Source organism: Ursus arctos, unplaced genomic scaffold (genome assembly GCF_023065955.2).
Source record: "Ursus arctos isolate Adak ecotype North America unplaced genomic scaffold, UrsArc2.0 scaffold_7, whole genome shotgun sequence".
Lineage (NCBI taxonomy): Eukaryota > Metazoa > Chordata > Mammalia > Carnivora > Ursidae > Ursus > Ursus arctos.
The window spans coordinates 35,692,684-35,719,367 of record NW_026623089.1 but is presented as its reverse complement, the minus strand read 5'-3'; the positions used below and the strand labels follow the sequence as shown (position 1 = coordinate 35,719,367).

General features: G+C 43.4%; 1 protein-coding gene across 2 annotated transcripts in view; it reads right to left on the bottom strand.

The window, feature by feature from the left end:
- PANK1 (pantothenate kinase 1) overlaps window positions 1-26,684 on the bottom strand; it is a 99,195-nt gene that overhangs the window by 49,612 nt on the left and 22,899 nt on the right. The window contains exon 1 of one of the 2 annotated variants that reach the window (XM_026481630.4): window positions 2,140-3,819. The exons of the other annotated variant lie outside the window; for it this stretch is intronic. Within the exon in view, the coding sequence (XP_026337415.1) occupies window positions 2,140-2,842 (703 nt within the window). The 5' untranslated portion in view covers window positions 2,843-3,819. Of the gene's footprint in view, window positions 1-2,139; window positions 3,820-26,684 lie in introns of those variants that run through there. 2 annotated transcript variants of the gene reach the window in all.

Below are 26,684 nucleotides of genomic sequence, written 5' to 3'. Positions count from 1 at the left end.
GTGAGGTATAAAGATATTAAACCTAGTTTTCACTGAGAAATTTTGATAGTGAATACAGCAGATGTGACTCAGAACATGTAAAATTTATTTCAGAAATGTTTGTTCAAATTTGAGAAAATTTGATATTTGATATCCTACAGGGTAGGATAATGAAAAGTTGATTTCAATGAATCCCTTTTAAAAGTTTTTAAGTTAAGTGTCCTGGTCACTGAATTTAAGATAACTAAGGTTTTTATTTTTGTAAAAAATACAAACCACTTTAATTTCTGACATCAAACATACAGGTATAAAGTTATATTTTCTTGTATTCTAAAATAATAATCCCTGTGGGTTTGCAAGCTCAAATTAAGGCTCAAAATTATTTTTTTTCTATGCTTCCAATCTATTATTAAGAGTGTACTTTTTTTTTTTTTTAAAGATTTTATTTATTTGACAGAGATAGAGACAGCCAGCGAGAGAGGGAACACAAGCAGGGGGAGTGGGAGAGGAAGAAGCAGGCTCACAGCAGAAGAGCCTGATGTGGGGCTCGATCCCATAATGCCGGGATCACGCCCTGAGCCGAAGGCAGACGCTTAACCGCTGTGCCACCCAGGCGCCCCAAGAGTGTCCTTTAAATTCCTCAAAAATTACTTCAAAAGGTGTTATGCTCTCTTGATCATTCACGCTAGCTGTAATACACAAAAACTCAATACAGTTCTCTTTCAATGTTTTATCAATTTACATCGCAAACTGTTATACAATTTGTACACGTGGATCAGAGAAATAACTAAAATGTGGTTTTGAAAGAAGAAAAATGGGTTAGTAAATCATAAGTAATCAATATTAAGTCCATAAACAAAGTAATTTTCTAACAAGTCTCTAAAAATAAATAAATACAAATTCAAGGGCGAGGTAGATGTCCTCCTTACAACCATTGCCAAATCTGCTGTGTGGCCTCAAAGTTCCAGACAAGACTTTTAACTTTCAACCTAAACATTTCAGATCTACAAAATACAAGTATCAGAGTCACGTCCCACATCGATACTTCCCAAAGCCTCAGAGATTTTAATTGAGCGCAAAAAAGGGAAAAAAAAACCCCAAATCCCTAAGAGTCTAAACAGAGAAACAAAAAGCTTTGCCAGGTATCAAGTTTTTACAGTTAAATCCAAAGCCTATGCCAGCAATTTCAGTATCAGGCATATGACAATGGTGTTGAATGCAATCTAATTAGTATGCATTCTACTTAACTTTGCCTTTTGCCATTTATAAGCTTCATTAAAGGCACCCAGAAAGAGGTAACCAGTTGAATGAGGTTCGGCTCAAATAGGAAAAACCAGTTGGAAACTCGATCTACAAATTTTCATCTCACAATGTCCTGCGGGGAAGGTACTCTTTATAGCCTAACATCATATACACGCTTTCGATTGTGAAATAGCGCATTTCAGCTTTTTACGCCGCATACTACCATTAGAAACCCTCATCCCCAGTTCCCGAAAAAAAAAAAAAAATCCACCTCCAATTCTCATTGGTCCACATAGTTCCAGCCCACATGGTATCAGTGGGTGTGTCGCTGCCAACAGGTCCTCTCATTGGCTGCGAAGAAAAAGCATTTAATAGGCTGTGATTTGGGGGGTTGTCAAACTCCACGCCTCCAGGCCTGGAGCTTGCCAATAGACCCGAGGTACTGGCGGCTACTCTGCGATTCAAAGGACAAGGTGGCTGCCTGAGCGCCAACCCCAGAAAGACGAACTCTGAGAAGCAAAAGGGGCAAGGAGCAGGGAGAGGGCGGCTCCGGCTGTCCCTCCAGCTCTACGCCTACTCCCACACCCCAAGAAATGTTCTCACACGTGCATTTTCCCATCAAATTAGAAAGGCGGGCAGTGCGCTAGCCTTTTTTAGAGTCGTGACGGAAGAAGCAGCGCAGGATCCGCATTCAGTCGGCCCATTCTACAGACTGAAGCAAGCAAGAGTGAGGCTCAGGCAGCGATCTTCGCGCCCCTGGGGAAAAAATCAGTCCCGGGAGCCCCCTCCGTACACTCCCCCGACAGCGGGTGCTGAGGCGCACCGGGCTCGCTGCGGTGCCTGCCCCGCCGCTCCCGGGTGCCGGGCCCGCGGGGTGCGCCTGCCTCGCGCCAGCGCTCCCCTCGCGATGGGACTTACGCGGCCTGTTCTTTCTCCCAGAGTCCATCCTCCTCCGCAGCCGGCATTTCTTGGCCGGGGAGTCGTGCTGAGGGGGCGGTGGCTGCGGCTGGAGCTCCGGCAAGAGCGGGAGGCGAGGGGGCGCCGCGTCGCCACCGCCCGCGGGGCCCCGGCTGCAGAGGCGCGGCGGCTGGACTGGCGGCGGGTGGAAGCCGTTGTGCAGCAGCCCATTCACGGCGGCAGCGCCGGTGTCGGCGGGGGCCCCCGGGGCGTGCGTGGCCGAATGCTCCGGCCGCCCGCCCCGGTCTCCCATGCCAGGAGCTGGTGCGGCGGCGCGCGGGCCCCGGCTCAGGCGGCCTCGCTGGAGGTCATTCTCGGGCGTCTTTATTTCCCCGGATCCTCCCTGCGGTTTCCGATTCAGCAGCCGCAGAGCCGGCGCCGGGGGATGGCGAGCCCGGCGCTCCTCCCCTTCTCCCACCGGCTCCCCCCGCTCCTCAGCGCTCTGCCCCCCGCGCGCCCGCCCCGCGGCGCCGGCCGGGAGCATTACGGCTCCCGGCGCGGAATCGGGGATCCCCGCGGACCCCCAGCCGGGGACCCCACAACCCGCCTCCTCCTGATCCTCGGGCAGCGCGACTTCAAGCGCGGCTTCCTTGCCTCCCAGACCTGTCCCCGCTACTGAGCATGCCCAGTGCTGCCCGCCACCGCCACCGACGAGTTTCAACATGGGGACTGAAGTTCTCTGGGTTTGCAAAGAGATGGGCGGGTTGGGCTTTGTATCTCGGAGCAGCCCAGAGGGGACTGGGCGAGGCTGGCGCTAGAGGAGCAGGCAGCTTGGAGAGGAATACGGAGGCACACAAATATTTGTAGAGGTTTCAGGTTTGCCAATCCTGTCCGCAGTGGGCTAGACACCTTTGCAAGGTCATTCACGTTGTTCCCTCCAACACCCCTCCTCTCCTTGCTTTGTGAGTGTGCGTGTGTTTGGTTAAGTGACCAAACTACTCACAGGCCTGAGTGAAGGGAGGAGAACGATTATTTATAGAAAGGAAGGCCGATCTGGGAAGCGAAGGGAGTGAAATTTCTTTACTGGCACACATGCAGACACCATGTGGTTCCCTGGAGTTGTCTTTGCAGGGAGGAAACCTACGAATACAGGGTAAGGACAGTGAAGGACACAGCTGCACACGGGATTAACCCGTGCTGGAAGAGACCAAGTAAACAGAAGCAGTCCCAAGCTATAAAAAGCACTTTCCTCACCCAGAAAGGTCTTCAAGAGACAATGTCATCCTATTTATAGAGTAAGGAGTTGCCTGTGTTTTAAGAAGGGAAGGCAGCAGCATGGCAGGGTGGTCAACACCATAAGCTTTGGAGTCAGAGCTGGGTTCAAATTCCAACTCAGCCACTGAGCAAACCCATGGAAAATTGCCCGAGTTAACATACCTGGCAATAGGAAATAGGACTGGACATGCTCAGTAGGCAGGACAAATTTGGGTGGTGAGGACCTTACCAAAGTTATGTAATCCCTTGAGGCCTCAGCTTTTGAATCTCACAAGGAGCTGTTGTGAGAAATCGTGTGGTACAATCCTGGCACACGGTATAGGCTTCAAAGAGGTAGTTATTTTAATTACTTCAAGTGAGGGGAGCAAACCATGCTCACAACCATATTTACGGTGTGATTTAGTATGTGTGATGTTCTCCATCATTTGTATTGACTGAATCTGCAGAAGAGTCAGAGGCCGGCAAGCGCCATCTGGGCCAGTGGGTTGCCAACCCCCTGGGCCTCAGTGCATTCAGCAGCAGCTGGGGCCTGCACCCCAGACTGGCAATTGCTTCCAGGAGAGGCTTACCCAGAATCACAGCTTTGGAACCACAGGCGCTGATGTTTTTGAATATAGGTGAGGTTTGGTGGGGTCCAGAGCCAATGGCCTAGAAAGACTTCTTAAGATGTCTTTGGTGAAAAATGGTGGGTTTTTATCAAAGCACAGGGACAGAACCAGTGGACAGCAAGAGCTGCTGCCTCCTGCTGCCCCGGGATTGTGAGGGGCAACTGATTATATGCTTTGGGGTAGGGGGGAAGTAAAGATAAGGGAAGTTCTTTCATATGCTAAAGAAGACTCACCGGATACTGGAGGCCTTGCTTCTTGTCAAACCAAGGTGGCTCCCTCCCTCCCCCCAGCAAGGCATTCACATTAAGACAGTTGGGAGCTCGTGGAGGAAGGTTATACTCTGCCTGCCTTAAGTATTTGTCAGTGGACTGCAGGTTATAAAGACATTTAATTTCATCTACATTTTCTTCTGCCTTTGTTTCCCACATCAGGGGCCACTTGAGAACTCTGGTCCATCCACTCATTTTTCCAGATAAGGAAACAGCCATGGAGAGATGGCTGAGGTTATTAAGTGCAAAAGTAGGGCTAAGCCCTAAATCTTCTATCTCTGACCTTATCATACTATTTGAGACTTAGAGGAAAAACAAATATACAAACTTGGGTGCTATGGCTCCTGCCTACCTCTCCTGCCTCATCTCCAGCTCCCTGCGCTCCTGCTGTAGGGCAGCCTGCCAGTTCCTCAAATTATTACCCCTTTTGCACCTGTTATTTCCATTGCCTGAAATGCTCTTCCCCCAGACCTCTTTGTCCACTAGATTCTGACTCAATCCTCAGACCTCTGCTTCAACCTCTTATATTTGGAGAACTCTTCCCTGACCCTTAGGTCAGGTGTTCCTATTCCGTACATTGTATCTTCATGACTCTACCAGTTTGTAACTCCACAATGCATCCGTTCCCTTATTTGTCAATGGGGATAATAATAGGGCATCACTGAGTTGTTACAATGATGAAATGAATTAACATATGCGAAGTGCCCAGCACATAACTGCTAGGAAAAAGCTAGATATTGTAACGGGGGCCCAAGGGTGCAAGAGCCCCTGGCTCACAGGGTCCCAAACAGACCAGGTCTGGCCACTTGCCTCTGAGAAAAATCCAAAGGCAGAGAGTGGAGCAGTGGTGAAACAAGAAAGGAATTTATTTCAGTGAGGCCAATACTGGCAAGACCTTGGACTAATGTCTCAAAGACTGCCTCCAAAGTGCTGAAAACACTTCCAGGTTTGTATAAGGAAAATGTGGGACAAAGGTCAGTGGGTTAATGCAGCAGGGTAGTCAAGGTCAGGTTGATCAGGTTGTCTTGGGGGTCAATCATGCAAGCCTTGCTGGCTCAGGGCAGTCCTTACTGCTTGAGTAGTTTTGGTTCCCATCAGGGGATGCTTTGCCCACAGGGTCTTTTGCCTGACTTAAGAGATAAGATGGAAAGAAGAACTTAATCAGTAAGAAAGTTTGAGGTCAAAATGGAGGGAGTTGAAGTCCTCTTCAATATTACTATTTGACTGTTGGTCTCCACCTCCCCCCCCAACAACATGCATGCACATGCGTGCGCGCGCGCGCACACACACCCCCCGTGATCTCCATTAAGGCAGATGACTCTTGTTCCTCATTGTATCCTTAGGAAACTTCTGGTAATCATCTGTAACTGAATAAATGACTCGCATGATACTTTACCCAGGATCTCTCTCACTTTCTACTGTAAATTTGCTAAAAAAAATCTCCATTGCCTGGGTGGCACAGCGGTTAAGCGGCTGCCTTCGGCTCAGGGTGTGATCCTGGCATTATGGGATCGAGCCCCACATCAGGCTCCTCTGCTAGGAGCCTGCTTCTTCCTCTCCCACTCCCCCTGCTTGTGTTCCCTCTCTCGCTGGCTGTCTCTCTCTCTGTCAAATAAATAAATAAAATCTTTAAAAAAAAAAAAAAATCTCCATTGCTATTCCTAAATAGTCAAAGATATAGTTTTCAAATTCTCACAAAACTTGAGCTGAGTAGTTTAGGAAGCAATTTATATCAGAGATGCAAGTAGAAGCTTTAGCAATGCAGTATCTCAAAGGACATACTCTCTCCAGCTTGATTCCCAGGCATGGTGAGGAAGGCCTGAGCCAGGTGGCTCAGACCCAGGCAGGGCAGAAGTACTGGTACTGGGACAGAACGTCCTCCACCTGCTTCCTTGCTCCCGTCCTTGTCAGGTTGGTGCCCTGGATCAGTCATACCGGGCATGTGGTAAGGGGAAGTCAGGTGGCATCTCACAGGATTATTCAGGGGAGGTGTATCTCGGAAGTCGTAACTTTGAGGTCTGAACTCTCACATGCTCCAGCAGGGGAATGGAACAAATGTTTGGAAAAGTGTGAGGGAGGAAAGAACCCGCAAGCCACTTCTCTCCCTTTATTCATTCATTTATTGATTTATCAGTCATTCATTTGGTGTGTACTATGTTGTAGGTACTAAAACAGATGGTGGGAATATAGAGACAAAACAGACGCCTTCACTGCCCTCTAGGAGTTTACGGTTGGTAGCAAGAGAGATAAGTCAATGGTTCTCCATCAGTGTGCACAAAATAACCTAGGGCATTTTTACTTTTTAACTCTTCATTGAAAATATTATAAATACAGAAATGTATGCATATCCTAAGGATAGAGCTCAGTGAATTTTGCACAAATAACCACTCTGTGTAATTAGCACCTGATCAAGAAAGGAACATTGCCCTTAATCGCGGAGATTTTTTAAAAGCAGATTCTGGGCCCTGGTCCAGGCACTGGTTTGGAGTACAGGAGTCTGCATGGTGATGATGATAAGTATATTTTATGTATTTTATTTAATTTTTTAAAAAGATTTATTTATTTGTGAGAGCGAGCACACGTGTTTGTGTGCACAGGAGGGGGGATTTGAGGGATGAGGGGCAGGGGGAAGACTCTCAAGCAGACTCCTGCTGATGATGGAGCCCCTGAGCGGCAGATCCCGTAACTCCACGATCACAGCCTGAGCTGAAATCAAGAGTCGGTCGCCCAACCAAGCGGCCCTAAGATAAGTATTTTTTAAATTAAGAAAAAACAGTAGCAAAAAACTTTGTTTTTTTTTTTTTAGCAAAAAACTTTTTAAAAATTGAGATTATGATGAGATGGTCCTTGATTGGAGAAACAATGAACAGAGCACAGTATCAGCTCCGCCACAGAAGGAACTCCAGAGGACTGTAGGGAGTGAGCTCAGGGGAGGAGAGAGAAGGGAGATATGCTAAAATGGAGGTTAACACTGGCTTCAGAGAGGAAATAACCCTTTAGCTGAATTTTGAATAATAATGGGATTTCTTTAGGGAAAGTTGAAGAAAATCCATCCGGAAGGAAGGAAATGGAGACTCCGTGGGTGGGTTTGAAACCTTCTGGACTATTTGGGAATCTGCCAGGAGTTCAACAAGGCTGAAGGATGGCTTAGCAAGGGAAGAGGTGAGTGCTTGCCCCTGAAAATGTTCGATGGGTCCAAATCTCAGATGGCTTCTGCCAGTAGGAAAGAGTTTGAACCTCTTCCTGAGGGCCACGGAAAACTGTTAAAAAGATTTAGGCTATAGAAAAACTACAAGATTTGCATTCTGGAAGGATTTCTGGTAGCTGCATAAGAGAACAGATTGGGGGAGGAGGTCCTTATTTAGGGAGATCAGAGAGAAGACTATTGGAAAAGTTCATATAAGTGGTGATAAGGGTCTGAGTGAAGGACATAGCAGTTGGAATGAGAGCATTGGGTAGATTCAAGAGTTTTTTAAGGGTAGAATCCATAGGACTTGGTGGCCGTTTGGAAGGTGAGGGAGAGGTAAGGCTAGGATGATTTCTGTTTCCAGTTTGCGTAAATAGCGAAGTGGTGGTTTCAACACACAAGATAAAATACGCAGAAAAGGAGAAAGACCTTCTACCTATATTTTCTCTGGATCTTACACTTTAAAAAGGATTATCCTTTAAAAATATAGATCTGACCCTGACATTTTTTTTTTTAAAGATTTTATTTATTTATTCGACAGAGATAGAGACAGCCAGCGAGAGAGGGAACACAAGCAGGGGGAGTGGGAGAGGAAGAAGCAGGCTCTTAGCGGAGGAGCCTGATGTGGGGCTCAATCCCATAACGCCGGGATCACGCCCTGAGCCGAAGGCAGACGCTTAACTGCTGTGCCACCCAGGCGCCCCTGACCCTGACATTTTTGAACCTAAATTCCTTTATGGATGCCCAACAATTCTTAATATTCCAAACTCTCTAACGGGGCTCATCCAGGTCCGTACTCTGCCTGCCTCAGCCTTTATCTCCTGCCATTCACGCTTACAGCTGGTACTCCTATGAGATCACAGGTACAGTTCCCCAAAGGCCTTTTCAGCACATCCCCCCCAGGATGGGGGGGTGCCCTTCTGGTGTAAGCCATAGCACTCTCTGCCTATCTCAGTCCCATTCACACTTATCACATTTCATTGTAAAACAAGAAATTTTTTTGGTCTCCTCAAGGATGAGCAAACAAGAAACCAAATCCTGGGGTGCCTGGGTGGCTCAGTGGGTTAAGCGTCTGCCTTTGGCCCAGGTCATGAACCCAGGATGCTGGGATGGAGCCCTGACTCAGGCTCCCTGCTCAACAGGGAGTCTGCCTCTCCCTTTCCCAACTACCCTTCGCCTCAGCTCTCTCTCGCTCCCTCAAATAATAAATAAAATCTTAAAAAAAGAAAAAAGAAACCAAATTCCCCTCCCATCCAAGATTTTTGACCAACTGGATGTTATAAATTGAAAGTTTGGATTAGAAAGCAAGTAGGCTATATGGTACATGTATACAATGGGAGATTTTCTGGCCATTAAGAAGAAAGATATCTTGCCACTAGTGACAACTTGGATAGACCTTGAGGGCATTATGCTAAATGAAATAAGTCAGACAGAGAAGACAAATACTTTAGGATCCCACTTCTATGTGCAATCTGAGGAACAAAAACAGAAACAGAACTCCTAGATATGGAGAACAGATTGGTGATTGCAGGTAGTGCAGAATGGGTGAGGGTGGTCAAGAGGTACAAACTTCCAGTTATAAAATAAATAAGTCATGGGGTGTAATGTACAACATGGTGACTATAGTTAATAGTGCTGTGTTGTATATTTAAAAGTTGCTAGGAGAGTGAATCTTAAAAGTTCTTGTCACAAGAAGAAAAATTTGTAACTATGTGCAGTGATGGATGTTAGACTTTTTTTTCTTTAAAGATTTTATTTATTTATTTGTCAGAGAGAAAGAGCACACACAGGAGGAGTGGCAGACAGAGGGAGAAGCAGGTTCCTTGCTGAGCAAGGAACCCCATGTGGGACTCGATCCCCAGATCCTGGGATCATGACCCGAGCCAAAGGCAGATGCTTAACAGACTGAGCCACCCAGGCATCCCTGTTAATTAGACTTGTGATCATTTTGCAAAATATACAAATATTAAATCATTGTGTTGTACAATAACAACAACAACAACAACAACAACAACAACAAAGGCACGAAAGGAAGTAGGCTGCACTTACACGTGTGTTATCTCCTTGGCCCCTGAAGCACTTCGGACAGCTCTCAGCCTCCCAAAACAATCATAGGGGCTCCCATCTTTCAATCCCCAGGGCTAAAGACAGTGCCAGACACGTGGGAGGTGAAAAATGTGTGTGGAATCATCAGAGAATGCAGTTCCCTCACGGTACAGGGGACGGACCTGAGGCCTCGGAATGGAAGGGGAGGAGGGGCCACAAGCCTCCCTGAGGAGATGGGCTGAAATTCAGGAGAGCAATCCTGATTAGCTTATGTCTGTGATTGACTTTGGAGCGGCCAATGGAACATGGGAAAATTCTGGTGGTCTTGGGAAAAGGTTTCCTTCTAGAAAAAGAGGGAGGTCAGTAATGTGGATTTGTAACCTAGTTTTTAGTTACTCTAAGTAAGACTGGTTATTTTCTGAAGACAAACATAAAACCTGCCTGCCATGCCATCATTATATGGTATCCCTGCAGAAATTCTAGTTATTTGCCAAAATGGAGATAAAGTCAAACATGCTCAAGTATTCATCTAGGTAATTATCACATTGATGCTACAGTGCAAGCATAGAAATAAGGTACGTTTCAAGACATAGTGTAAAAAGAATTACTAGGGGCGCCTGCCTGGCTCAGTCTTTGGCGAATGTGACTCTTGATCTTGAGGTCGTTGAGTTCAAGCCCCATGTTGGGTGTAGAGATTACTTAAAAAAATAAAATCTTTAAAAAGAATTATTAGAACTTTAGCTGCCAGAGTAATATTGAGCCAAGATGAACTTCTTTATTTCATTTTTGCTTTTGTTATAGGTATTGGTGCCTTGCTTAGAGATTTGCTATGAGGCCATCTCATACAAGAGATATAAGAGACGATCTTGGCGTATAGCACTATTTTCGATGACAGTGATTTTCATACCGCTTTCTGCAGGGCCCTAGGGAACAGAGCTGCCTCAGGGAGTCAGAGGCCACCAGAAACAAGCCTTAACTGTCCTGGTGTCAGGGTGCCTGGGTGGCTCAGTTAGATAAGCGTCTGACTTTGGCTCAGGTCATGACCTCAGAGTCCTGGGATCCAGCCTCACTCAGCAAGGAGTCTGCTTGTTCCTCTGACCCTCTCCCCACTTGTGCTATCTCTCTCTTTCTCAAATAAATAAATCTTTAATAAAAAACCCTGCCCTGGTGAATTAGTAGTGTTAGAGTGAGGTTCTGATGACCCCTTCAATCAGGGCCTCGATCTTTTCCTTTCTTCAGAATTGAGCAGCTACTACAGAGCAGACACCAAGCTAAGTACCCGGGATACGTTCTTGACCAAAGCCAAAGTCCTTGCCCTTGTGTAGATCACAGAACAGACATGCAGTAAGCACATAATCACCAAAAAAGCAAAGGCGTAAGTACATTCTGACAAGTGGGAAAAGGTAATACTTCCAGTGCCATGAGGACACCTACCAGAGTGACCTGGCCTAGTTTTAAGCGTTAGCAGAGGAAATGGTATTTGAGCTGAATTCTACTTTTTTTTTTTCGTGTCGGCTCTATGCCCATCGTGGGGCTTGAACTCATGACCCTGAGATTGAGAGTTGTTCACTCTACCGACTGAGCCAGCCAGGCACCCCTGTACTGAATTCTAAATATTGAATAGAGGTTAACTAAGGTTGGGGTGAATGCAGAGGAGGCATTCCTAGCCTATTCTTTCTACATCATAAATTTGGTAGGCACTTCATAAATACTTGCTGAATGAAAGAATTGACCCTGTCCCTCCTAATTGGCCAAATCAAATGTGAGGAAAATTATTCCCTGAAATGCATCACTGGAAAGGTTTAGGCCAATCCTTCTCTCTTTTCTGTTCTTTTATATTGGTTGCTTTTCTCTTTAATGATGGAGTATTTTCTACCCAATACTCTTTCTTTTTTTTTTTTTTTAAGATTTTATTTATTTATTTGACAGAGAGAGTGAGCACACGCAGGGGGAGCAGCAGGCAGAGGGAGAGGGAGAAGCACGCTTCTGGCTGAGCAGGGAGCCCGATGATGCAGGGCTGGATCCCAGGACCCCAGGATCGTGACGCGAGCTGAAGGCAGACGCTTAACCAACTGAGCCACCCAGACGCCCCTCCACCCAATACTATTGTTGCCCGTTTAAGTTTCTTGTTTGTTTTGTTTTGTTTTGTTTTTGGTCAACAGAGATGGAAAAATATAGCATCAGCACCACCAGTAATAACTGTGTTTACAAGAATGGAACCCCACATGAACAAACTTCCTGTCGGTCACTAATATTTTTTGAGTACCTACTAATTATGATTTGGTGTGGCCGCTAGAAATGTAATAGGCTATAATCAGAGTGACCCCAAGTATTGGGCATAATTTCAGGAATGGAGCTGGGTTTAACAAAATTGTAATAGTCTTATCTAACTTTTTGAGTCCTCACAGGCCATACACTATACTAAGCACGTGTCATCTTTTCTTTTAATTAGCACAGTAGGCATGTGAGTTGGGTACTATTATTCTCCTCATATTCCAGATGAGGGAACAAAATCCAGAGAAGCTCATTAACTTACCCTAAATCACACAGCAGACATGTAGAGCTGACATGTAAACTCACATTTAGGTGGCTCTGGAACCTGCACACTCCATGACCACGGTGCCTCCCAGAAGGCAGTGTATCTCTCAGAGTTTATGGCATGGTTGCAAATTGCCTGCTGTCCTACTCCACTACCTGCACAGTGTTGCCTTTCATCACAGTTGTTGGATCCCTTGATTTTTCATTATTTCTTTGCAGTCGAAATTAATCTTGTTTACAAAAGAGAATTTTTCCCTTTAAAAAAATTTCCTAGCTATAACAGTCTCTATTTTGCATTTATTCAACAAATGTTTTTAAATGATGCTACCATGTGCAAGCCACTGTTCCAAGTAATGAGGTTACAGTGAGGAAGAATGCAAAAAAAGTCCCTTCCATCATGGAGCATACATTCTCCTGGGTGGGGGATGGGGAGAGGAGGTGGGGACAGGGGAATACAGAAAATAAACAAATCAATAAATAAATACAGATTGTGCTAAGTAATGTAAAAATGAAACAAAATGTTGTGAAAGAGACTAACTGGAAGGGGAGCAGTTTAGATGGGGGAAGTTGAGGAAGCCACAATTGATGATGGTACCTGAAGGTTGAGAGATTAAGAGGGGAACTATCATGTAAAAAGATTTGGAAGAACATTCCAGCATATGGAAGAAAAATGTATGTGTGGTGTGTGTGTGTGTGTGTGTGTCTGTCTGTCTGTCTGTCTAAACATTTCACCATAACCAAAGTCCCAGTATTTGGGAGATGCTGGTGATTAGGGTATATGCACCTTCCTTTGAGAATAACAGCAGCAGTAGGGAGAATTTTATATTAGTGTCCCAGCATTCAGGACACTCAGATTTGTTATACAGCCTCCCTGTTTTCCAGAGGAAATCCCTACTGAATAGTGAAGGTTCTTTATCTGCAAAAAATAAAAGTCACTTGAACTCATTTCAGCATAAAATGAATTAATACAGTGAACTGAGTGGATAAAAGTCATGGGAAAGGCTGAAGAAGCAGCCTCCAGGCTGAGTTCCCAGTAATGACTCCCAGAATTCCACACAGAATCGGCTTCCTCAGGGACATGGGAGCTACTACTTCTGGTACAACGGTAAACCAAGAAATCAGGAAGTCACTGCTTCTACTGCCGGGACCAGGACTGACTGGCTCAGGCTGAATATACACCCGCAAGATGCATGCCCGGATTCTGTCTCTCCAAGTCCGTGACATCCAAGATGAGACACTGGGACCTGCGCTGCCACTGCACTGCCCAGCAGATAAAACAGCAGAAATGCAGCTTCCTGTTCAATCTGACCTTCCAGATGCTGTCCGAGTGCATCTGCTTGGCCAGAGCTAGACTATATATTGGACCCAAGATCTAAGGGACTCTGGGAAATAAAGTCTTCAATTCTCACTTCTAGCATGCACTATGGCATATTACAAGGGGATGAAATGGAGTTGAGTGAGCCCATCTATTTACCTGCCACAAACCTCAATAGAGAATTTTGATAAATAGGTAGTATCGTGGTCAACGAAAACCACAGGGGGTAGCTGGCTGGCTCAGTGCAAATCTTGATCTCAGGGTTGTGAGTTCAAGCCTCATGTTGGGCATAGAGCCTACTTAAAAAGAAGGAAGGAAGGAAGGAAGGAAGGAAGGAAGGAAGGAAGGAAGGAAGGAAGGAAGGAAAAATTTAAAAGAGAAGAGAAGAGAACCAAAGACCCCAAATGTAGTCACTTATGCTAGACCAAGTCACCAAACCAGGGCTTCATACCTCACCTAACTGCATTTTCAACCTCAACCTGGAACTGTAGTCTTAACCAGTCAGTCAGGAATTTTCTGGTCAGCACCAACGAAGTAATCTATCATATGGACCCTCTCCCTCCCCAACAGAAAGATGAGGACCCCTCAAAAAAAAAAAAAAAGATGAGGTAAACTATTTAATAAGACCCCCTGGCCTTCCCCCTAAGGAAAGGTGACTTTTCTTTTTGCTACCAACTTCTTGCCCCCACCCTTTTTCCTATAAAAACTTTGCATTTTGTATATTCCACAGAACTCCCTCTCTATTTGCTAGAGGGGATGCTGCCTGACTCACGAATTGCTTAATAAAGCCAATTGGATCTCCAAATTTACGTGGTTGAATTTTGTTTTTTAACAATGGTTTGCCCAGAACTTTTCCGCATCCTGGGAATACCCTCAGGCCCAGGCAAATTAGGACAGTTGGTCACCCTGTGAGCTAGCCAGGCTTGAAGCTCCCTGTAAATTCCTTCAGAGGGACTGAAATTGAAAACAGGACTAAGCAAGTAATAACAACAGTGATGACTAATGTTATGGTGTTGAGTTCTACCTCTGAAGTCACTCAGACACAGGTTTGAATCCCAACTTCTCCTCTTAGTAGCTGTGTGACCTTGGCTAATTTATCTCTCAGCCAGTTTCTCCTTCTGTCCAGCACTTTCCAACAGGATTCTGTGATGAGGTGAATGCACTCTCTCTACATGGTGGTAGTCACTGGTCACACGTGGTTTTCGAGTACTTAGTATGTGGCTAATGTGACTAAGAAACTGGATTTTAAATTTAATTTAAATTAACTTGCATTTTTTATTTACTTATTTTTAAAACCACTTATTGAGGAATGACTGACATACAAAAAACTGTACATATTTCACGTATGTATCTTGAAGAGTATGGAGATAAGTATATGTCCATGAAGCCATTACCATAATCTATGCCATATACTTCTGCATCACCTGCAAAAGTTTCCTTCTTCCCTCTTTTATTATTACTTTATTGTTGTTATTATTATTTATTATGTGATAAGAACACTTTAAACATAAGAACTACCTTCTTAGCAAATTTATAAGTACACCATTCAGTACTAATCACTATAGACATCATCCTGTCTATGTCATAGATTTCTAAGACTTAACTTCCATAACTGAAACTTTGTATGCTTTGATTAATACCCTCCCCTCCCCCCCGCCATTTCCCTCTCCTCCTGGCTCCTGGTAATCGCCATTCTATTCTCTGCTTATGCGAGTTTGACTCTTTTAGATTCCTCATATAAGTAATATTTGTCCTTCTGTGTCTGGTTTATTTCACTTAGTATTATGTCTTCTAGGTTCATCTATGTTGTTGCAAATGGCAGGATTTCTTTTTTTTATAAGGCTGAATAATAATATTCCATTGTATTTATATATAACATTTTCTTAATCCTTTTGTCTGTTGATGGACGTTTCAGTTGTTTTAATGTCTTGGCAAATGTGAAGAGCACTGCAATGAGTAGGGGGGGTGCAGATAGCTCTTTAAGATCCCAATTCTGATTCCTTTGAATACATACCCAGAAGTGGGCTTGCTGGATCATATCATAGGTCTGTTTTTAATTTTTTGAAGAACTTTCACATTGTTTTCCATAGTAGCTGTACTACATTAAATTGAAATAGCAACAAGTGGCTAGCGGCTACTATATTGGACAGCATTGTATACAATGGAGATAATAGTTGTGTCTACCTCATTTACTTATTTATTCAAAAAATATTTACTGAGTATTTTCCATGAACATCTGCAGGTATTGTGCTAGGGGAAATGTCATGAAGCTTACAATCTAGTGAGGCAGTCAAACCTTTAACAGGTGAACAAATAAAATAATCAGAGTTTACGGTTAGTAGTGTAAAGGGAGTGAACAGGATAGAGTTCTGCAGAATATAGGAGGTGTGGTCTTTAGATGGGGCACCAGGGGAAGCTTCTTTGAAGAGATGGTGAATGACCCAAACTTCATCCACCATCATCATCCAGCTCAGGGTGGCCGTGTGACATAACTCTGGCCAGTGAGATAGATAGCAATTACAAGTTTTGGTCTGATTTGGATGCTTTAAACTATAAAAAAAAAATATGACCTTTCTGAGATGATTGGAAATTTGAACACGGGCTGTTTGATGATATTCAGGCATTGTTCATTTTTTGGTGTGATAATAGTATTGTGGCTATATTTAAAAAGGAAGAGCTTTATCTTTTAGAGATACATAATGAAACATTTTGGGAAAAAATAATACAATGTCTGGGGCTTGCTTCAAAATACTAAGTGGAGAGGGAGAGGTGTGTGGGGAGGGTTTAGGTGAAATGAGACTGGCTGCAAGTTGATAATTATTGTGGCTGCATAATGGGTCCAAGAGCGGCTGTTATACTATTAAATAGAATATAATCTTATATACTCTATTTTTTATGTTTGAAATTCTGCATAACAAAAAGTTAAATAAAAAGGGGGTTTTGCCCCTTACCTCTCCTTCTTTCTGCCTGGGATATGGAGTTAAGGCCTTAAGGTGCACGAGGCATCTTCTAACCATGCGGCGGCAAAGATGAGGCCAGACATGGGAGGTCAATATATGAAGGATGGTGGAGCCAAAATCCAGGAGGAGGCCAAGTCCCTCTGATCTCATGGAACTGCTCTGCCAGTCCTTGAATACTGACTTCTGGAAATTGTGTTATAAGAGATAAACCTCCACGTGTTTAAGCCTCTCTTAGATGAGGTTTCTTTTATTTTCAGGCAAGACTATTCATAACAGATAGAGTTAAGATCCAGAATATGAGAAGGTACAGTCTAGGTGAAGAGCAAGGCAGAGGGCACCGCAGTCCAAAGGCCGTGGGATAGGAAAGAGTTTGGAACTTCCAGAGGGCCAGTGTAGCTGGAGAATCATGAAAGAGAAGAGTAGGGTTAAGAGGAGGTTGAAGGTGTAGGCAGGGGCTTGGAGGATAGAGGCCTGGCAGCCCATGGCAAACAGTCTGGATCATTCTAAGCATGATGGGCAACCACTGACAGTTTTGAAGTAGACAAGTGACAGTAACTGACTTTTTTTATGTTGAGAAGGAGAACTCTGGCTGTTAATGGGGAACGGGCAGGGGCAGGAGCAGGAGGGAACGCACTGACAGACCAAACCATAGGCAGGTGTTCAGATGAGAGGTGATGAGAGTTTGGCTGCAGAGATAGATAGAAGAGGTCAGTTTTGAGACCGACTTTGGAAGTAAAATCAACAGAAATTATTAAATTACTGGGGAAAATTAGGAAAAGGAAAAGGTCTAGGATAACACTTAAGTTTTCTGATTGTAGCAAGAAAGTGGAATTAGAAGAGGTAAGCTTCAAAGTAGTTACATGAACGGGCAGATATGTGAGTCTGGAGGTGATAAGAGAGGCCTGAACTACAGACACACATTTGAAAGCATCAGCGTGATATTGTATTTAAAGTTGGTGGTGGATGAGGTCACTAGGGAAATGTGTCGGAGTAGAAGAAAACAGGAGTCAGGATCAAATCTTGAGAAACATCAACATTTACACATGGTGTTGAGAAAGGAAAGGAGACCGAGGATGGAGACCCTCACAAAAGAGAAGGAAAGCCAGGAGGTTATGGTTTTGCTGAAATTAAGAGAGGAGAATATTTCAAGAAGTCCAAGTGAGCCTGCTGCTGCCGAGAAGTGGAGAAGAAAAGAGTAAAGTGGACATTGCTGTTGACAAGAAGAAAGTCACTGGTGACCCCAACAAAAACAATGTCAGAGGGTTGGTAGAACTGGAATCCAAATCTGGGTGAGCTGGCAAGTTAAGAGGTGATGGAGCAAGACATGGCGTCTGTAGAAATCTCTTTGAGAGTCTGCAAGGAAGGGAGCAGAGAAACAGGGCAGTACTTTCAGGGAGTTCAAGGGTCAAAGTAAGGTTTCCAAAGATGAGGGATACTGGAGCCTATTTGAATGCTCACAGAATGATCAGTGGAGAGGGGGAAAGATGGTGGGATCTAGAACACAAATGGTAGCACAGGTCTTTAATAGGAGGAGGGGTCCTTCCTCCACTGTTGAAAGAGGAAAGGAGAAGTAAATCCAGATGCAGGGAGAAGTCTAGATTTGGTGACTGTAAGGTGAGGTAGTTTCCTTCTCTTCTATCAGTGAAACCTGAGGTGAGGTCACCTTAGAGTGAGGAGAGTGAGGGTCTGGCGGAGGTTCAAGAGAGGAGGGTGTGAATGTGAAATAGCACAATATTCAATTTATTGTGAAATTGCTAGGCAGTGTTTCTGCAATTGCAAGGCGGTGTGGAGGAACGACTTGAGGATGGTGATAAAGAATTTAAAGTCATTTTTTGACGCTCAGTAAACATTAGCTATCATTATGATGAAATGCCAGATTGCTACGGCTCATTGAACCCTAACAACACACTAAGTTAGGTGTTATTGTCCTCATTTCAAATGAGATAATCCAGTGCCTCCAAGTTCAGTAAGTTGCTGAGAATTATACAACTCGTTTAGGTGGTGGAGCTGAGATTTGATCCCAGATGGGGTTACCATTAAAGCCAGGGTTTTCCCTACTGCATCACTGAGGTTGCGCGGTGGCTGGAGCGCCCTCTGGCAGTCTGGGGGAGCACCAGCTTTCCCGGATCACCCCTGGTCCTCCGGGGTAAAGGAGAGGAAGAAAACTTGGCCAGGATAAGCCTTCAGCAGCTATTCCTGCTGCTGCTCTGTAGAGGTCACACATGTGACTTTGGATCAAATCAATGGCAACGGCGAGCAACTGCTTTTTACACAGAAGCCAAGTCAGAGGCTAGGGTAGGAATAGCACTCATTTTCAGCCACCGTTTCTCATTCAAATATCTTTTTCAAATTCCATGGTGAATTAAGAAAAAAAAGGTTTCGTTGGTTTCTTTGGGAGTATTAAACAGCGTTTGTTATGCTCCCGATTTTGTGGATCTGGCATTTGCACTGCACTCAGGGGAAATAGCGTACCTATTTCACGAAGCCTGGGTGGCTGGGTGGCTCATATGGCTCTAGATGGTGGGTGGTTTAACTGGAGCCACATATCTGAGGTCTGCATTCTGGTTGCAGTTTGTTTCCTCCGTTTTTCTCCACACTGTGTCTACTGGAGCTGAAATGTCCAAGGTAGCTCCTTTATTTCCACACCTGGCACCTAGGTTGGAATGGCTGGAGCAGCTTGGGCTGGCTGGCCATCACTCTCTCTCTGCAGGGTATCTCTGCTGGGCTAGCTTGGGCTGCCTCACAACACAGAGTCTCAGGATAGTCAGACTTACATGGTGGCTAGCTTCAAAAACGTAAATACATACTGCTTAGATTAACCTTCTTTGTATAATGAAAGAATGTCATTGAGAAGATTGGTGCTATAATCTGGCCACTAACTCATTATGTTCATACATTTTTGAGAAGAAGCAACATAGAAGAGTTTTCCATTCTTTTATCCTAAAATTAGATCAGAGATTGTATTGTGAAGTTAAGCCAGCTGCCAGCCAAGGCTGGTTCCTACCAGCTTGACCCTCCTTGCACTTGTCCTGCAGCCATCTTCAGTCTTCGGAGTGCTTGACCCCATCTGCCGATCCTGTATCAGCTGGGATGGCTGATGGCCTTGAAACTTTCACCTCTCTAGCACAAGCTATGTCATGGTAAATAAAGCTGTTATTGGATACAGGAAGATCCAAAAAAATGTCCCCAAGTCAGGTTCCTTGCTTAGCTCCCCCGCTTGTGCTCTCTCTTAAATAAATAAATAAATAAATAATTTTTTTTTCTTAAAAAAGATTTTATTTATTCATTTGTCAGAGTGAGAGAGAGCACAAGCAGGGGGAGCAGCAGGCAGAGGAAGAAGCAGGCTCCCTGCTGAGCAAGGAGCCCTATGTGGGACTTGATCCCAGGACTCTGGGATCATGACCTGGGCTAAAAGCAGATGCTTAACTGACTGAGCCACCCAGGCATCCCTAAATAAAATCTTGAAAAAAAAAAAAAGATCAAGTTTCTTCTTTTTTTTTTAATATTTATTTATTTGAGAGAGAGACCACGAGCCAGTGGCTGAGGGAGAGAGAGAATCCTTAAGCAGACTCCCCAATGAGTGCAGAGCCCAATGTGGGGCTGGATCACAGGACCCTGAGATCATGACCTAAGCTGAAATCAAGAGTCAGCCACTTAACCAACTGAGCCACCCAGCCACCCCAAATGTCCTCATCTTGTAATGCATCTTTAAATTCTACTTATAGGGATTTATCATGAGCCAGATTCAAAAAAGGAAAATAAGCTATATATACCATTTTGCTACAGTGCCATTTATATCAGAGAGAGAGACAGAGAGAGGGAGGGAGGGATGGATAGATTACAAGTAACTATGAATATGACAATAAAGGAATGGTTTACTTTATTTGTTCAAGGGGTAGTACAGTGTAGTGATCAGAAGCATGGAATCACACTGCTTAAGTTCGAATCTTGATCCTGCCACTTACTAGCTGTGTAATGATTTTGGGCAAGTTATTTAACTTCTTCAGTTTTCTCATCTTTAAAATGGTAATAATAATAGTACTTAAACTTACAGGATTGTTTACTTAAGTACTTAACCTTATAAGATTGTTGATTAAATAAGATAATATGTGAAAAGTGATTTGCATACTGCCTGGAAATAGTACTGAATTAGCACAGTAATAATTTTTACATTATTGAAATAACATTTCCTGGGATGTGCTATGTGCCAGATGCTGGAGTGCTGGAGGTAACAAGCTGAAGAGAGCCTAATTCCTACTCTGGGGAGAGAGCTAAGCATGGAGCATGCACGAAGTACAATATAGAACGGGGATATGTACAAAGGTATCTAGGAGTATGGAAGTGGGAGCACCTCCCTCCTTCTGTGAAGAATAGGAGATGCTCCTTGGAGGAAGCAATGTTTATGCCAAGACTTAGAGGATAAGTAGGAGTTTGCAGAGTGGAGAGGAGAGGGGAAGGGTGGTGGGTGAGTTATTCTGGGCAAAGTAAACCCCAAACACTATGCTGTATGCATTTCAGTGAACACAGGGAATATGGGGAAGGGAAGGGGGGGGCAGGTAATGAGGCCGAAAATGCAGGCAGCAGCCCAAACTTGAAGGGCTTTGTGAACCATTGGAGGGGTTTGGCCTCTAATACATGGTTGGTTGGGAGTCATTGAAGACATTAGTCTTAGGCCTGGCTGCTGTGTGGAGGATGGATTGCTAGAAGACTACGAAAAAGCCAGGGCACCAGTTAGAAAACCTTTGCAGTGATTTAGGCAAGACAGTATGCTGCTCTGCACTAAAGTAGCGGCAGGAACAACACAGATGTAGCTCAGGTTTCTGGTGTGAGTGTCTGAGTGGATGGAGGAATGTGGTCGGTTAGGTGGAATGTCATATATTCTTCAAAATGATCACAAGGAAAACTATGTAAGCAAGATGGAAAAATGTTCATCGTGTAATATTAACTGATGAAAGCAACCTACGAATCATGTACCACTGATGACTATAAACTGAGCAAACATACTCAAAGATGATGTGAGGAAGAAACAAGAAATAAAATAGTTTGCTTTCTTAGAATATTAAGATAGTGGATGATATCTTCCTTTGTTTTAATTTATAGAAATGCTCTTGTATCTTTGAAGAAAAAAGTGTATACAAAAATTATAATGAAATACTGTAGTTAAAATTTTGCCTTTGTTTTGGATTTCCTTTAATTTCTGAATTAGTTTTTTAGTAAGAACTTAATGGAGATATAATTCATATTCCATACAATTCACCCAGTTAAAGGATAAATTCAATGGTTTTTAATATATTCACAGAATTGTACAACCATCACCAGAATCAATTTTAGAGTGCTTTTACCACCCCACAAAGAAACCCATATCTATTTGCAAACACTCTCCATTTCCTCCTAACCCCTGGTCCCACTCAAACACTAATCTTTCTATCTCTATAGATTTGCCTATTTATATTTCACATAAACGAAATCATACAATATATGATCTTTAACAGGTTTCTTTTGCTTAACATAATACTTTCAAGGTTCATCCATGTCGTGGCGTGCAGTAGTCCGTTTCTTTTTGTGGCTAAACAATATTTCACTGCATGAATATGGCATATTTTACTTATCCATTTGTTAGTTAATAGACATTTGGGTTATTTCCACTTTGGGGCTATTATGAATAATGCAACTATGAACATTTACATACAAGTTTTTGTGTGGATGTATGTTTTCATTTCTCTTGGGTATGTATTGACTCCAAGTATAAAAGTGCAAAGGGGCACTAGGGATAATTTTTGGGGCAATGGATATATTCTGTATCAGGATTGTGGTCATGGTTACATATCTATATACATTGGTCAAAACTCACTAAATTGTATATTTACCTTGATGAAATTGATTATATTTAATTTACATCTCAGTAAAGCTGACCATCAACATAAAGGATGGAATGGTAGGGAGACAGATTTGGAGGCATATTCATATGTATAATGTTCCAACATTATATAACGCTTTTCTATATACCAGTATTTCACATACATTGTCTCATTAAAACCAACCAACCAAACTAAATGAACAAAAACTATGATTATTCCAATAAGCCAATGCAATAAGTAAGAAAGTATTATTGCGTCCACTTGAGGGATGAGGAAAACAGACCTGCAGAAGTCAGGTAAGTGGTCTGCTCATTATCACAGAGCTGCTAAGCAGCAGAGGCAGACTTTGTTCCACCATCCACTTCCGCAGTTTTCAGATGCTTAGTCAAATTTGCTTACAAGAATTGAGGGAGAAAGAAGCTACATCTGACTAGATTTCATATTTGAACATAAGAATAAAGTTCCCCCACATGCTGGCTCTCCCATGACCTAGAATAAAAATGAAAAAGTGATAACTTAAATCACAACAACTAGAATAGAATCTCTGAGAAGCAAGAACATTTAAAAATGTCCCACCTTTGATTACAATGCTCTTTTAAGTCGCTCTAACCCTTGCGCTTTGATTTTATTGAGAATAAAGTGTTCTACATCTCTTCCTATTTTTCCGAGTTTTTGGATGTCCTACGCTTTTGGATGCTCAGATCCTTTGCCGGTGGTCCGCCTACCCTGCTCAGTAAGGCAGGAAGACTGGCTCCTGTAAGACTGTCTTTCTCAGACCCTGGGGTCACTTGCCTTCCAGCTGGCGTTACTGGGAAGCACGGGTGATGGAATGGTAGAACCTTCCTCTCCTTCCCATGGGTGGCTGTCCAAAGTTGCTGCCCCTCTTCCAAGCTCTCCAGCACCTATGGGGATGTGTCTGCCTTGACTGTCTCTTCTACTGGGTGATCTTAACCCCTGGGCTCCAATTAAACCACCCTCTCCCTGTATTTTACAGTCGAAGGCTGGTGATGGCTTCATGCTCTTGCTAATATCTGCACTGCCTCACTGTCCTCTAATTAGTTTCTCTGCCTCTTCCTCTTTCCCTCACCACAGTGTCTCTCCTCTAAACACCCAGGATAGTTTCTCTTCCCCTTGGACTTTGGACCATCTGTGATCTTGGACTCAGGACTAGACCTAGGCTTTACTCACTCAGGCTTACCCACTTCATTTGGCATCCCTTTCTAGCCCACCCCTCAGGCACATTCAGACCTGACATCTATTATTCCATTATGGGTGGGTATATTTGTGTCCAAAAGGCAATCTTTAGAAAATTAAAATTTATTTATCAAATTGACGGGTCTACAATCATCTAACTGAAATAATGTATTTAATAGGTCTGGAATCTCTGACCTAAACATTTAGCTGCCCATTTGTTGTATAACAGTTAGCATGTTAAATTAGCATAATTAACACTAGTTTCTGTAATTTCAAAATCTCAGTGACTTAATACAATAAACATTTATTTGTTGCTCACAAAGAGTTCAACGTGGTCAGCTGGGGGTTTCTGCTCTGTGCAGTCTTTTAGGAACCTAGTATTGCCCTAGATGTTGACACCAGGCTTGCAGATGAGGGACAAAAAAGAGCATAGAGGATTGTGGGGGATGTTTTATGGACTAGGCCTAGGAGTATCATATAGCAACTTTGTCCACATCTCATTGGCCAGAACTCAAGCAGGTGGCCCCCATCTAATCATAGGAGAGGCTGAGAAATGTAGTTTAACTTAGTGCCTAGGAGGAAAAAGAAATGAGCCTGGAAACACATGGTCAGTCTGTCACAATTTGCCCTCTGGCCAATAAATTTCCCTCGCGCTTTCCTCCCATATATAGAATAAATTCCCCCCCCCCCCAGCCCTGAGAATGTTATCCAAAGTCACTGAATCCAGCTAAGAGCCTTGGGAGAAGCTCAGGTGTCTCCATCTGGTACACATGTGGTTCTTTTTGGTTGAGCAATTTATAAGCTAAGAAGAAGAGCTATCTGTCCTCTGCTCCTTTCTCATCCTTAAATATACAGTAGTGAACAGAGAACAATAACCTCAGTGTCCCATTTGGAAAGAGAAAAAAAGAAAGATGTAAAGTCAACGCTGGTCCAAAGCCACAGAGCAGGCATTCCTCTCCCTGATCAGGAAGCATTGTGAAATGTTTTTGACTGTACTCTCTTTCTCTATGATAGGAATGATTTCATCCATATTAGATGTTGGCCTTACCATTTAGATAGTGCATTCAAATAAAATTTGTCTGCTAATAACTTTTACTCGGGGAAAGATCCCTAATTTAGATTCTTCTACATTGTTAAAAGAGGGGCAAAATTTCTCTTGAGCCTACAGGTCTTTTTTTTTTTTTTTTTAAGATTTTATTATTTGAGAGAGAGAGCATGAGGGGGGGAGGGTCAGATGGAGAAGAAGACTCCCTGCTGAGCAGGGAGCCTGATGTGGGGCTCGATCCTGGGATCCTGGAATCCTGGAATCCTGAAACTCTGGGATCATGACCGGAGCCGAAGGCAGATGCTTAACCAACTGAGCCACCCAGGCGCCCTAAGCCCACAAGGTCTTGATTGCCTTTAGCTCAAAACAGTCTGCATGCTAAAGTGGCATTTTGGGGAAGATTTGTCCTGAGCCCCTTCACTACAATAACAGTAATCATCATAATTATAATAACAGCTAAATTTTACTGAGCATTTATTGTGTGCCAGACACTGTGCAAAATGCTTTATATTTATTATATTCACTATAAAAACTCTATAAAGTAGACTCCATAATCTTTATTTTATCAATAAGGGAATTGATGCTCAGAGAAGTTAATTTGCTTAGAATCACACAGCTAATACCCAGTGGAGCCAATATTTGATTTTGGGTCTGTTTGACTGCAAAATTCCTGCTCTTAGTAGATTATACCCTCAGGTTGTAAGATGTTTCTCAACTACTTCTGGGGAGTCTTTTTAAACTTAATTCTATTTTTTTAAAAAGATTTTATTTATTTGACAGAGAGAGAGAGACAGCCAGTGAGAGAGGGAACACAATCAGGGGGAGTGGGAGAAGGAGAAGCAGGCTCCCAGCAGAGGAGCCCGACGTGGGGCTTGATCCCAGAACACCGGGATCATGCCCTGAGCCGAAGGCAGACACTTAATGACTGAGCCACCCAGGCACCCCTAAACTTAATTCTAAGGCTCAAATCTTGATCTCAGCATTTGGCCAATACCACACTAATAATTGCTGTAGGTAAGAATCACCAACAGGTGGTAAAATTAGTGGGACAAAGTTTGATAAGAAACAGGATATATGCGTATTTTCAAAGTATCTCAACACAAGATATTTACTAATTATAAAGAGAGTAGGAGTAACTTTATAGGGGAGAAACCAGGCACACAGCACCATAAGCATGTAATGAAAATTAACATGTTAACATCATGTGACTCCTGAAATGATGTACTGAGAAGGGCGCAGCATCACTTCTGTGGTATTCTTGCCAAAAACGTGTAACCTGAATTTAATCATGAGGACATTGGGTACACTCAACTTGAAGGTTATTCTTTTTTTTTTTTTTAAAGATTTTATTTATTTATTTGACAGAGATAGAGACAGCCAGTGAGAGAGGGAACACAAATAGGGGAAGTGGGAGAGGAAGAAGCAGGCTCATAGCGGAGGAGCCTGATGTGGGGCTCGATCCCATAACGCTGGGATCACGCCCTGAGCCCAAGGCAGACGCCTAACCGCTGTGCTACCCAGGCGCCCCAACTTGAAGGTTATTCTACAAAATAACTGGCCAGTACTCTCCAAAAGTGTCAACATCATAAAAGACAAAGAAACACTGAGGAACTATATTAGATTGAAGGAGACTAATAAAATATGAGAACTAAATGCTATCTGTGATTCTAGATTGGATCCAGGACCATAAAACCCCGAAAAACATTAGTGCAACAATTAGTAACATCTGAATAAGATCTGTGTATTAGTTAATAGTATGATATCAAATTTCCTGATTTTCATAATTGTACTATCTTTTTTTTTTTTTTGAAGAATTTATTTATTTATTTGACAAGAGAGAGACAGCACAAGCAGGGGGAGTGGCAGGCAGAAAGAGAGGGAGAAGCAGGGCTCCCTGGGAGCAGGGACCCTGACATGGGACTCCCTCCCAGGACCCTGGGATCATGACCTGAGCTGAAGGCAGATGCTTAACTGACTGAGCCACCTAGGTGCCCCTTTAATTGTACTATCTTTATGTAAGTTGTGAAGCTGGGTGAAGGATATACGAGAACTGATTTTTACTTTTCGGTGATAAGTTGTTGGTTGATTCCCCCCCCCCCCTTTGGCATCTTTTTTGTAAGTCTGTAATTATTTTAAAATAAAAAGTTTTTAAAAAGCCTTATCTCCCCAGTATACTTGTTAAAAGTTGTTTACCCATCAAAACCATGTCTGAAGTAAAAGTAAATGGACTGTAAGTACGTCTCCACCAGCTTTCTCATCTGTTTTGCATTC